Raw genomic sequence first — 12,393 nt, 5'->3', positions numbered from 1 at the left:
AAAAATGGACCGCAAAACAACAACGTCCGTGTGCATGAACCCTAAGGAATAAATACACCCAAGAAATAAACACAAATCCCTTATGAACTCCACCACTGGACTCTGCATTGCCATATCCTCATCAGGTATGGATGGTGTCCAGCTGAGTATAATGAAGCGTCAGGTGAAGTGATGACCATGTGATGGGTGAGGTATAAAGCTCTCCTCCCTCCACCCCTTCCTGGTGTGACTTCTTCTGTAGTCAAGATGTTGTTAGGGATTAGGTGGAGTTGGTTGCTTGTTGTTCTCATCTATGGGTCAGGCTTTAGCAGTGCCTTGTTTAGACATCGGCGCCAGCCAGACACTCGGTGGAGGAATTATCAGCCTGGATGGGGATCTTCTAGAACTGTATCTGCAGTAGGTTCTCCTAGGGGAGATCTTTTGTCTCCAGTTTCTGGAATTGGGTCTCTGAGAAGTTCTGGTCCTGTGTCTGGATGGGGTCGCATGTATCCTGGAGTAGGTTATCAGTCCCGACAGCTTACACAGCCCCCACCAATTATGCTGAACCCATCGTCCCCTGTCAGAGTGCAGTGTGCTGAGGACAGTATGGTGGTGACTGTAGAGAGAGACTTCTATGGTAATGGTAGGCTGGTGAATCCTTCAGACCTGGTCCTTGGGACCTGCACAGCTGGATCTCAGACTTCAGTTACTACTGTAGTCTTTCAAATTGCTCTTCAAGAATGTGGAAGCAACCTAGAGGTAAGTTGGTGGAGGACTAAAGGTCCCTAATAGTAGACAAATATGCACTGGGCAACAATTACTGTGTTTATCATGAAAACCCTTTAGGTCCTTTTCACTATATTGAAATGGTTGTGGATAGAGATGAGCGAATTTCATATTTAGAAATTTCTTTATGCTTTTACTGGTGAAAGGTGAATTGTGTTATGGATTCTTTTACCACGGACCCTAATGCAATTGTAGTATGACGGAATACCTCTAAAGGCATTCAGTCATAGAATTCTTGGGGCTGCAAAACGGATTCGTTCCCATTATGCAGGGGAGTCCTCTCCTGCATAACTGAAAGGGGACGGATCCTTTTTGCAGGCCATAGACTTCTGTCACAGAATTGTGTTTATAGTCCATGGTAACGGAATCCATAACACAATTCCCCTTTTACCAGTAAATAAAGCATGAACAAATTTCATAACCTGAAATTTGCTCAGCTCTTGTTGTGGACATGGATCTGGCTTCTTTGAGGTACATTAACCCTTTCTACAGCTTGTGCCCAGGAATGTTGGCTTGTTTTAGCGGGTATACTATGGTGTCATGATGTTCTGACGCAATAATGGACTTTTATAACAAAATCTAACCAGTTGTCCATTTCTGGCCTTGCAGTGTACTTGACACACTGCTTTGTCAAGTTTCTCTTCTTGTATATCTTATAGGGTGGCTTGTTCTTACTAAATTATCCCACTGATTTGGTTGTGTGTTTTTTTTTTTTTTGTTTTTTTTTGTGTGCTTTTGAGTGGAGACTAACCTTATTGTGGCTCTTTATCTCCTCCAAGATGACTTCAGATATACTTATCTACAAGATCAACTTGTCTTACAACCCCACCACCTCCCCCAATGTGCCCATCATCAGGTCCAATCCTGCAGTGGTTCCCATCTGGTGTTACTACCCACGGTAAGTCTGTACCAATAGTGGGTTCTATAGCTATGTCTTCTAGAGCCTCCCAGTGGTGAAATGTCGTCCAGGACTTCCAAGTTAAGCTAGATGGTGGTTGTTTGTGGTCACATTGAGACAACTGTTTGCCCCAACCAGCCATAAGACAGTCTTGTCCTGCTGGATCTGACTGGGACAGTCACAGCTTGATTCCACTTACATTATGAAGCAATGTCCTGTAGTATCAGTACTGTGATCTTTGGCCATGTAATGAGTATAGCAGCTGTACTGTCCATGTAGTCCCATCCTAATTATTGCATTAATCATCCTGCTCTTCAAGGTTCATGATGACTCTGAAAGGGATCTTGACAAACATTCCCCTCTTGCTCTATTGAGGCTTTGAGCTGTCTCCTCTCCTGGCATGTCTGTTTCACCAACTACTTACACTCCATGTAGTAATTCTGGAGATCCTTTGACTGTTCCTGATTCCTAATGGAAGTTGGCAGTATGCCATAAAGGTCCGAGTGTTCAGTTTTGGGGTGTGTGACACTAATTCTATTGGTGCAGCCAGTCACTATGCAGGGACACCCATACTGGCTTTTATTGCAAACTGCTAGCAATTCAATAGTAGTAGGAATAATGGGGGGGAACTGTAGCCCGCAAGATATTCCAGAAATGATGACCTGGGAATTGGTTGCTAAAACAAATGTCTGGGGAGTAGACGGGCCCTCTTAGAATAGGACCCGGCAGAAGGACTTAAGGAAAAAAATAGGTTGGCGACCATAAAACTCTGGTGTAAGTAGAGCAGGACTGGTCAGGGTGTCGTAACTTCAGTTAAAAACGCTGGAACACCCCGAAGGCCTCAATGCCATAAGTGTCCGCTTCGCTAATTTACCATATGGTTGATAAGATTCTTTCAAGTTCCAGTCAACCTCTCAAAGGGCTTGTCCACCATTACAACCATGGCTGCTTACTTCCAAAAATCACCCCTCCTGTCGATTGACTCAGCTCTATAGTGAATAGGGCTAAACTGCGATGCCACCTGTGGACACATGGTATGATTATGGAAAGCTGCCATTTTCATGCAATCACGTACAGTTATCCTTTCATTTCTCTACTCTTTCAGATTTGGCAATGTAAGCAGCAATGCCATCAAGCCAACATGGGCTCCCTTCAGCACCACAGTGAGCTCAGAAGAAAGGTTGTCTTTCTCCTTGACTCTCATGACTGGTAAGACTCCTTCCAGTAGAGGAGGGGTGCGTAGTCTCTTGTCTTGTACTAATAGCCTTATTTTGTCTGTAGAGGACTGGAGTGCTCCTCGTCAATCACTGGTCTACCAGCTTGGTGAAATCTTCTACATAGAGGCCTTTGTGGACATGGAGAACCACGTCCCGATGATGCTGTTTGTTGATAGCTGTGTTGCCACCCTTACTCCAGATGAGACCTCTAATCCTCACTATGACATTATTGCTTATAATGGGTGAGTTTCTGTTTTGTTGTTTTTACTGTTAATTCAAGGGCATCTTCACTGAAATAAATATCTCCTACAGGTGCTTGATCGATGGAATGCTAGAAGAATCCTCTTCAACCTTTGGTTCTCCAAGACCTGGAGCAAATAAGCTTAGATTCACAGTTGATGCCTTCAGGTTCATGAACAGTGACCTTTCTATGGTAAGGACTAGAGATAGTAGTATGACCCTGAATGCCAAGCAATTAACTTTGTAGCTGTCTTTAACATACTTGTTTTCACCCCACTAATTAGGGTTGAAAGCACACAACTGGCCACTGTTCTAACCTGCACTTTCAACATTAGAGTCTGTTGCCAAAATTAGGTGTTACACACTGCTTACATGGCACTGTAGCACAAGTGCCAGTGGTACCTTTGTTCTTATGTTGTGACTTTCACCAGCTGAAATGATGTTTAACCCATATGCGAATGAGGGCTCGTAGGTGCCCAGGCCGCTCTGCCTTTCACATTGCTTGTCCCTCCCTGTAAGGGTTCTTTCACACTAGCGTTATTGTTTTCTGACATTAAGTTCCATCCTAGGGGCTCAATACCAGAAAAGAACAGAGTTTTATCCTAATACATTCTGAATGGAGAGCAATCCATTCAGGATGTCTTCAGGTCAGTTCTTTAGCCTTTTCAGGGCTGAGATAATACTGCAGCATGCTGCGGTTTTATCTCCGTTCAAAATTCCGGAACAGATCCGAAATTAATGCCGGATTCAGCCCCGAGTGTTCCGGCCAAACGGATCCGTCTTGTGGTCTGCGCATGCTTAGACCACAAAACATGTGACAAAATAATGTCAGCTAACACCGGAGAGATGGATCCAGCATTTCCAGGACGTCCCTCCATGACAGCACCCATGGAGGTTGTCCTATTGGTCTCTGTAGGGACAGGAAGCGAGAGAGATTAAAAGGCCCCCACCCCTCCCACTCTCCAGTGTTCTTCCTGTCCCTACAGGGATGGGAGCCGAGAGAATCTTTTCCCTGCCCTGGGAATCTATATGGGGCCGAGCCTGGTCGGGGGGGTCTCCCTCTCCTCTTCAGGCTTCGGGGGCCCTAAAAGCTAGCACCTCTCTGGGTAGAGGTCCCCTGGCTTCCCCAGATACCTTCTTTTCTGGCCGCATCGGCGAGGAGCTGAAAGCGGTCGGGAGCGCTGTGTGGTGGCCGCGGTATCAGGGAGCCGAGGCCGCTTCTTCCGGTTCGGGAGCTCTGGGATCGGCTGCGGCTCCTGCGCTCGGCGCTCCTCCCGTTCGGCGTGCAGCCCATGTGACCGGAAGTGCGGGTCACATGGGCGAAAGAAAGATGGCGGCGCCCAGGGAACGCCGAGCCCGGCGGATGCACGCAGGGGGGGTCGACTCTGCATGGCATTGAGTCCCCCCCCACCTGGAAATAAGGAGGCGGAGCTGCGCGGCAACGGGTGGACCAGGTAGGACTTAAATTGAATGTCAGTTTGCTGTCCAGGTGTGGTATGGAGGTCCAGATGTCAGCTATGCAGGACACTAGCGCAGACATCCCTACCCCGAGTCATGTAAGTAAAGTGAGATGTATCCAGGTCCCTCTCCTTTATTCCTTACGCTGGGCTAATGGTCTCTCTCTCTTCCTACCAGGGGGAGAAAGACACCACGGTTAAGTCGCTGGGAGAGCCTAAAAAGAAACCCAGAAGATGTGCGCTATGCTCAAAGAGACTGGGGGAGGCATATATAAAAGCCCTGTGTAGTGACTGCCTAGCAAAGATCCTCAGAGACGAACAATCCTCCCTTCTGGCAGACCTGAGAGTGATTGTGAAAGAGGAGATCCAGGCGGCCAGCTCTAGTGTAGCGCAGAAACCCTGTGCCGTCTCCCCTCCCCCCAAAAGACCCCGTGTGCTCAGGGAGTCGGATTCTGAAGAAGAAGGCTTATACCTTTCAGAAGGGGAAACCTTAAAGGGGGACGACGACGCTCAGGGTTCCTCCCATATGGCCGACGATCAGAGAAGATATCTCTTCTCACAAGAAGATCTAGATCCCCTCCTGTCGGCTGTAAGACAGACTATGGATATAGAGGAAGAGGAGCAGACTCGCTCGATACAGGACGAGATGTTCGGCGGCTTAAAAGCTAGGAAGAAAAAATTGTTCCTGGTGAACGAGAATTTGAAGGACCTAGTCATAGACGAATGGGCTGACGCCGATAAGAGAATGTATATACCGCGGGAATTTAAGAACAGGCTTTTGTTCAACCCAGAGGACACAAAACTGTGGGATGTAGTCCCTAAAGTCGATATCCAGGTGGCGAAGGTGGTAAAAAGAACCACCCTCCCCTTTGAGGACTCAGCCCAGTTAAAGGAGCCAATGGATCGGAAGATCGACGGTTTGCTCAAAAGAGCATGGGAAGTTTCGGCCAATAGCATTAACACCAATATTGCTGCTACGTCCGTGGCCAGATCTCTGTGTCTTTGGGTGAACCAGCTGGAAGAACATCTTAGGCAAGACACCCCTAAGGAAGAGATCCTGGCGTCATTACCCCTATTTAAGATGGCTGCATCCTTTGTAGCAGACGCCTCAGCAGAGTCCATAAGATTTGCAGCAAAAACAGACTCCCTAACCAATACGGCAAGGAGAGCCCTGTGGCTAAAACCCTGGTCGGGGGATATAGCCTCCAAGAATAAACTATGCGCCTTACCCCTTAAAGGTTCTCACCTCTTTGGTCCGGTACTGGATGAGATCCTGGAGAAGACAGCGGACAGAAAGAAGGGGTTTCCGGAGGAAAAAGGAAAGAAACCTTTGCCCTTTCGTAAGACAACCGGCAGCTTCCAGGGCACTCCCAGAGGTAAAGGGAAGACTGGAAGGTGGAGCTACCCCAAAGGGGGAAAAGGTCGAGGTTTCCTTTTTAACCCCAATTCCAAGCCTGAGAAACAATGACGCCAGGCCAGTAGGGGGCAGACTCCAGTTCTTTTGGGAAGAATGGACCAGGATAACCAAAAACCAATACATCCTGGAATCCATCCGAACGGGGTTCAAGATAGAGTTTCGCCTTCCTCCTCCTCATCTGTTCCAGACCACAGTCTTTCAATCGACCTCTCTGCAGGACCAGCTCCTGACGGACATCCAAAAACTTCTGACTTTAGGCGCAATCGTACAAGTCCCTCCTTCAGAGGAGTTCAAAGGTCACTACTCAAAACTCTTCCTCATCACAAAACCAGATGGCTCTAAGAGAACCATCATCAATCTGAAATTTCTGAACAAATGGATAACACATCATCATTTCAAGATGGAATCAATAAAATCGGCAATTCCGTTGATAAGCCCAGGGGCGTTCCTATGCACCCTGGATCTAAAGGACGCATATTATCACGTCCCCATTCACCCTCATTGTCAGCAATATTTGAGGTTCGCAATCAAGAAGGACGGAAGGATTATGCATTTCCAGTTCCAATGTCTCCCGTTTGGAATTTCATCAGCCCCACGCATCTTCACAAAGGTAGTGGCGGAGATAGTTGCCTATCTAAGACAGAGACAGGTAACTATAGTTCCCTACCTAGACGACTTTCTGCTTGTGGCAGACTCAGAGGAGGAGTTAGAGCTTCACAAAGGAAGGACTCTATCTTTACTCACTCGTCTAGGATGGAAAATAAACCTGGAGAAATCGGACCTACAACCAGCAACGCAAAAGAAGTTCCTAGGAACCCTCCTAAATTCCGTGACCCAGTACTCTCTTCTTCCCCAAGACAAGCAGGTCAGCATAAGGGAAAGAATAAGAGCCTTCAAACTAAAGAAAAAACGGACTCTGCGGGAAGCCATGCAGGTCCTAGGACTGATGACCTCATGCATCACAACTGTTCCTTGGGCCCAGTTCCATACAAGAACCCTCCAGGCGGAGGTCCTCGCTTCTTGGGACAAGGACCACAGATCACTAAACACCAAGGTATCTCTTTCAGACGGGGCGGTAAACTCCCTCTCCTGGTGGTTGGTAACAGAAAACCTGTCCCGAGGAGTTGCCTGGAACACGATACCGCTCAAAACATTAACCACGGACGCAAGCAGCCATGGTTGGGGAGCCCACCTAGGGGACCAGTTCTTTCAGGGCAGTTGGTCCGACGCAGACGCCCTAAGATCCTCAAACTACAGGGAATTGAAAGCGGTCTGGGAGTCCCTAAGAGCGGCAGAACATCTCCTCATAGGTCATCATGTCCGAGTGCTATCGGACAACGTAACAACAGTTTGCTACATAAAAAGACAAGGAGGGACGAAGAATCCTCATCTCCAGGACCTAGCGAATCTCATCTTCAGCTGGTCAGAGGAGAAGATCTTGTCCATTTCAGCCACACACCTGAAGGGATCTCTCAATTACACAGCGGACTTTCTCAGCCGACAATTAGTCAGGCCAGGGGAATGGAAGTTGAACCAGGAGGTATTCCAAATGATTTGCCAACAGTGGGGGAGACCTCAGGTGGATTTATTTGCGTCCAGCAGAAATACTCAGCTGGACTATTTCTTCTCGCTAGACCCAAGAGGAGGACCACTGGCGGTGGATGCTCTTTCCCAACCTTGGGATATGAGCCTAGCCTACGCTTTTCCCCCACTTCTCCTCATACCGCTAATCCTGAAGAAATTGAGAGGGTGCTCATCCACGCTTATCTTGGTAGCTCCAGCTTGGCCCAAGAGAGCCTGGTTTTCGGTTCTAAAGACCATGTCCATCAGGGAACCAATAACCCTTCCAAGAAGACAAGACCTACTATCACAAGGTCCTCTGTTTCACCCCAACCTGGACAAACTGAACCTTACAGCATGGATCCTGAGAGGCAAACCTTAAGGAACAAGGGACTCTCGGACAAGGTAATTTCAACTTTACAGAGCTGCCGCAAACCTATTACAAGAGCAATATACAACAAGATTTGGAAAAAGTTCTCATCCTGGTTGTCACAGAACCAGGCAGATGCCAGATCCCCCACGGTGGGTTGCATTTTAGAGTTCCTTCAGGAGGGGTTTGATGCAGGTCTGAAACCCAGCACACTCAAAGTACAGGTCTCGGCACTCAGCTGTTGTCTCGATACTCCCCTTGCAGATCATAGGTGGATTAGAAGCTTTCTAAAAGCAGCTTCCAGATTGAGGCCCACTTTAAGACAGTCGGTTCCCCCCTGGAGTCTGAACGTAGTTCTAGAAGGATTATGTGATCCTCCGTTTGAGCCGATTGGGCAGATTTCCGAAAAATTTCTGTCTCTCAAAGCAGTGTTTCTTCTGGCTATAACCACAGCCCGCAGGATAGGGGAAATCCAAGCCTTGTCAATTAAACAACCTTACTTAAAGATTTTGGATGACCGCATAATCTTGAAGCCAGACCCAGCCTTTCTACCTAAGGTGGTCTCTGCTTTCCATAGAGAACAAGAGCTAACACTCCCTTCATTTTGTTCCCTCCCCAAAAATATACAGGAGGAAAGATTCCAGAGGCTGGACGTTAGAAGAGCAATCCTGGCCTATCTGGACAGAACCAGTTCCTGGAGAAGATCAAGTAATCTGTTCATCCAGTTCGGTGGGAAGAATAGAGGCTTGAAGGCCTCAAAACAGACGCTGGCTCGGTGGATTAAGGACACCATCAGAGAAACATACAGGCTGCAAGAAATAGCCTGCCCCTTAAATCTGAAGGCACATTCCACGAGAGCAATGGCAACTTCCTGGGCCGAAAGGGCCGACGCTACAATTGACCAGATTTGCAAAGCGGCAACCTGGTCTAGCTTCCTGATTTTTGCCAAACATTACAGGCTAGACGTTTTGGCCGGACAGGACTTGGCCTTTGGGCGGAAAGTCCTTCAGGCAGTAGTCCCCCCCCCCCCCCCCCCCCTAGGAGATTCAGTTGTTAGTTCTCCATGGGTGCTGTCATGGAGGGACGTCCTGGAAATACTGGTTTAGTTTACCGGTAAATCCTTTTCCAGGAGTCCGACATGACAGCACCCTGTACTACCCTCCCCGTTATGCTGGTTCCAGCCTTGTATGCAGTGTGAATATAACATTGTATTAATAAAGGTGTTGGATCCTATCCGGTGTAGTAAATTGGTAAAACACTGGAGAGTGGGAGGGGTGGGGGCCTTTTAATCTCTCTCGCTTCCTGTCCCTACAGAGACCAATAGGACAACCTCCATGGGTGCTGTCATGTCGGACTCCTGGAAAAGGATTTACCGGTAAACTAAACCAGTATTTCAATGCATTTGTCAGACGGATCAGGATTCTGTTTCGGCGACGGAACTGCCTGCCGGAATCCTCTGCCGCAAGTGGGAAAGTACCCCAAGTCTGTTGCATCATTCCCAGTACCGGCCAAGAACCTGCACATGGCAGTTTGCCGCCGGCCTGGGCATGCCCGCTGGTTTCACATGGCGCATGTGCACTTGATTTATCGATGCTGCTGCCCACAATGGCCATCAGTGACAAAACAGACTAACGGGGCAGGACAAGCAAGAGGTTGGAGTAGTAATATGGGAAAGGCAGTGGCCTGGGCACCTACATCATGAGCACGGCCCCTGGACACTTGCCAGCCCTCATCTGCATATGGATTAAATGTTTATTGGTACTTAAGGAAGAGTGCCAAGTAAGCAATGTGTAACATCAAATCTTGGTGACAGACTCCCTTTAATGAAGGTAAATGTATTGGAATTTATATTCTCCTTTGATTGCCTGATTAGAATGGTATTCTGCTTGACACTAATGTACGTTAACTGTTCGAAATAAGAAACTCAATAAAAACTATTAAAACAGAATAACCCATATGGGAATCCTAATCCTTTCTAGTATTGGCCCTGAGGGTAACTTCCCCAGCTGTCCAAGATTATGAATGTAAATTATTTCTCATGAGATATAAACTGTAATTGTGGTGTCTTAGATCTACATAACCTGTCACCTGAGAGCTGCTGACATCAACCAGACCCCTGATCCAATGAACAAGGCCTGCTCCTACAACAAGGCTACCAGCAGGTAAAACCTTTCACATCTGAGTGTCTTCAGTTAGATGACTACACAACCCTAAATGGAGTCTTGGATAACAATGGATGTTCTCTCAATGGTTGACACTTGACTTGCACTTGCTCTTACAGTTGGTCACCTGTGGAAGGCCCCAGTGCGAACTGCCAGTGCTGCAACACTGGGAACTGTGCTACAGTTGGCAGCCGGAGAACAGCATGGGGCCCACAACCTGCCAGGTCAAGAGGAGTTGGGAAGAGAGATGTCGGTGAGTTCTTCATTCAAACGTCTCCTAAAGCTTCCATAAACGTGAAGGTATTTGAAAATAGGTGTTGCTAATTCTTCCACTAGGTGCTCATCTAGAGAAATACACTCTGGCCAGACTGGGCCCTCTACTAGTGACTGGATCTAAGCCTAACCAGGTCTCCAAAGAAGGAATTTCCCAAGCTTCCAGAATGGGTGTAGAAGAACCTCTGCAGTTGTGGGTGCTGGTGGCCATGGGCTCAATCACTTCAGTAGTTGTTGCTGTGTCTCTTATTGTGGCTGTAAAATGTATTTTGAAAAAACTGTCTCGCAAATAGTCCAGAAATAAATGGGTAAAATGTTACTTGTTCTTTTATGTCTTGTCTCAATCAATGGTACCAATGGTTGTATGGGATTGGCTTCATGTGACCCATAACTTCATGCATGGTCCAGCAACAGACCATCTCCTGGTGCTATATACATGAGTACTGTAGATGCATTTAAAAAAGTTGTGCTTGAAATTACCCCCCCCCCCCCCAACAATTACACATACCAGCCTTGAAGGACTATTTTGTAAAGATCCAAATGGAGAAACTGGAGTTATTTGATGGTTCTCAGGTTGGGACATACAGATTTTCCTTGACATAGCAATGGTATGTGCTCTTAAATGTCTGGGAGTGGGTTTCACCTTCAAAGAAGATCCTGGCTTGAAGTGCATACTTTTCCATTGACTGCTATGGGAATTCTGACAAGACTGCTGGCTCAGCTGTTTTTGAAGATCCCATACCAGTCAGAGGGTGGCATGCTGTGTTCTCGGCTGGACTGCCTTCTTAATCTAGGTCCAGTGGTGGTCTTGCAACCCACACAATTGCTTGGAACCCCTTGACAGTTGGACAGTGCAAATCTTTCAGCAGCACATGGGGCTTATCTTAATATCTGCTATTCATTATCTTAGGCTTCAGACCACTAGATCTGAATCCTAGGAGTTGGTACAATAGGACAGGTGGTCAGCATGACCTGTGCCAGTTCTTAGGCAGTGCACTAACTTGATCTGCAGGCTGACCACTGCAGATGGCAACATGAATGGGGAGTGATGCAAGTATTCTATTTTGGCACTTGGTAGGGGCAGTATAAATAAATGCAGCACTCCTGGGGCCAACCATACTGGAGGGGCATTATAAATAGTGGGCACTGTTGGGGTCCCAGCAGTGCCCACTTAGTAGTGTCTTGCAGCAGTTTTAACTTTATAGTGCCACTCTTTTATATAGAGGAGCCCTTCCTGCAGCATACTAAATTGGTGGTAGCAGCAGGATAACACCATTGGGAACCAAAAGGAAGATTATCTGGTCTGAGTTGAGAACATCTACATCACTGGATGTAAGGGGTATGATGCTGTAAACATAGCCATGATCAAAAGTTTAAGACCACTTGAAAAATGGCAAATCATATTTAGCACAGCTGGATCTTAAGGTTCCAAGTTGAGCTTCAACATGCAACAAGAAGAAATGGAGAGCACCCGACAGTTTAGGGAGGGTGATGAGGGACTGGTGGTGTCCCCTTTACCCTTCCTAGGTTAGTCAGGCCCCCTGCTCTTCTGTATGGCAGGTTTGGGCAAGGCAGGGTTAATGGTGCTGGGAAAGGAGTGTGAGGGGTTAATGGAGGATGGTATTGCCAGGAAGCAGGAAGGGGAGGTGGTTGTAGCTAGGGGTGTGTGTGTGTGTGTATATATATATATATATATATATATATATATATATATATATATATATATATATTCCCCCTTCTGCCCCTGCCTCTTCCTCTTTTCAGAGAAGGCAAGCTGGTGGGTCTGCTTGCTTGCTGCCTGTCCCCTCAAGAGTATGGCTGCAGGAGACGCTCAGTTGCGGGATGCTCTCCTGGCAAAGTTTAGTGAGGAAGGGGAGGGCTGGCTGCACTCGTTTCTGAGCGCTCCTGCTTCCTCTCTCCCTCCTGCGCCTGAGTTGATTGCTGCGGTGGGTGCACTGCAGGTGGCTGCTTCACCCCCCATTGCCCCGTCTGATATTCCTGCCGGGCAGCGTTCCGGCCGTACTCACCGGCCTC

General features: G+C 47.5%; 1 protein-coding gene across 1 annotated transcript; it reads left to right on the top strand.

The window, feature by feature from the left end:
- The first annotated feature begins 246 nt into the window (after positions 1–246).
- On the top strand, positions 247–10,652 carry LOC122923090 (zona pellucida sperm-binding protein 3-like). Its single transcript, XM_044273817.1, has 8 exons — positions 247–738; positions 1,545–1,663; positions 2,769–2,872; positions 2,945–3,122; positions 3,193–3,313; positions 9,995–10,086; positions 10,206–10,339; positions 10,423–10,652. The coding sequence occupies exons 1-8, from the start codon at positions 247–249 to the stop codon at positions 10,650–10,652; spliced, it is 1,470 nt and encodes a 489-aa protein (XP_044129752.1).
- Positions 10,653–12,393: the final 1,741 nt, after the last annotated feature.

This window comes from Bufo gargarizans, unplaced genomic scaffold, assembly GCF_014858855.1.
Source record: "Bufo gargarizans isolate SCDJY-AF-19 unplaced genomic scaffold, ASM1485885v1 original_scaffold_1168_pilon, whole genome shotgun sequence".
Classification (NCBI taxonomy): Eukaryota; Metazoa; Chordata; class Amphibia; order Anura; family Bufonidae; genus Bufo; species Bufo gargarizans.
The sequence above is the reverse complement of the archived record's forward strand: the minus strand, read 5'-3'. Positions and strand labels throughout refer to the sequence as shown.

Coding starts and splice junctions, on each gene's coding strand:
- LOC122923090 (XM_044273817.1), top strand. CDS start 247: ATGTTGTTAGGGATTAGGTGGAGTTGGTTGCTTGTTGTTCTCATCTAT. Junction 739..1,544: donor AATGTGGAAGCAACCTAGAG/GTAAGTTGGTGG, acceptor ATCTCCTCCAAG/ATGACTTCAGATATACTTAT. Junction 3,123..3,192: donor GACATTATTGCTTATAATGG/GTGAGTTTCTGT, acceptor TATCTCCTACAG/GTGCTTGATCGATGGAATGC.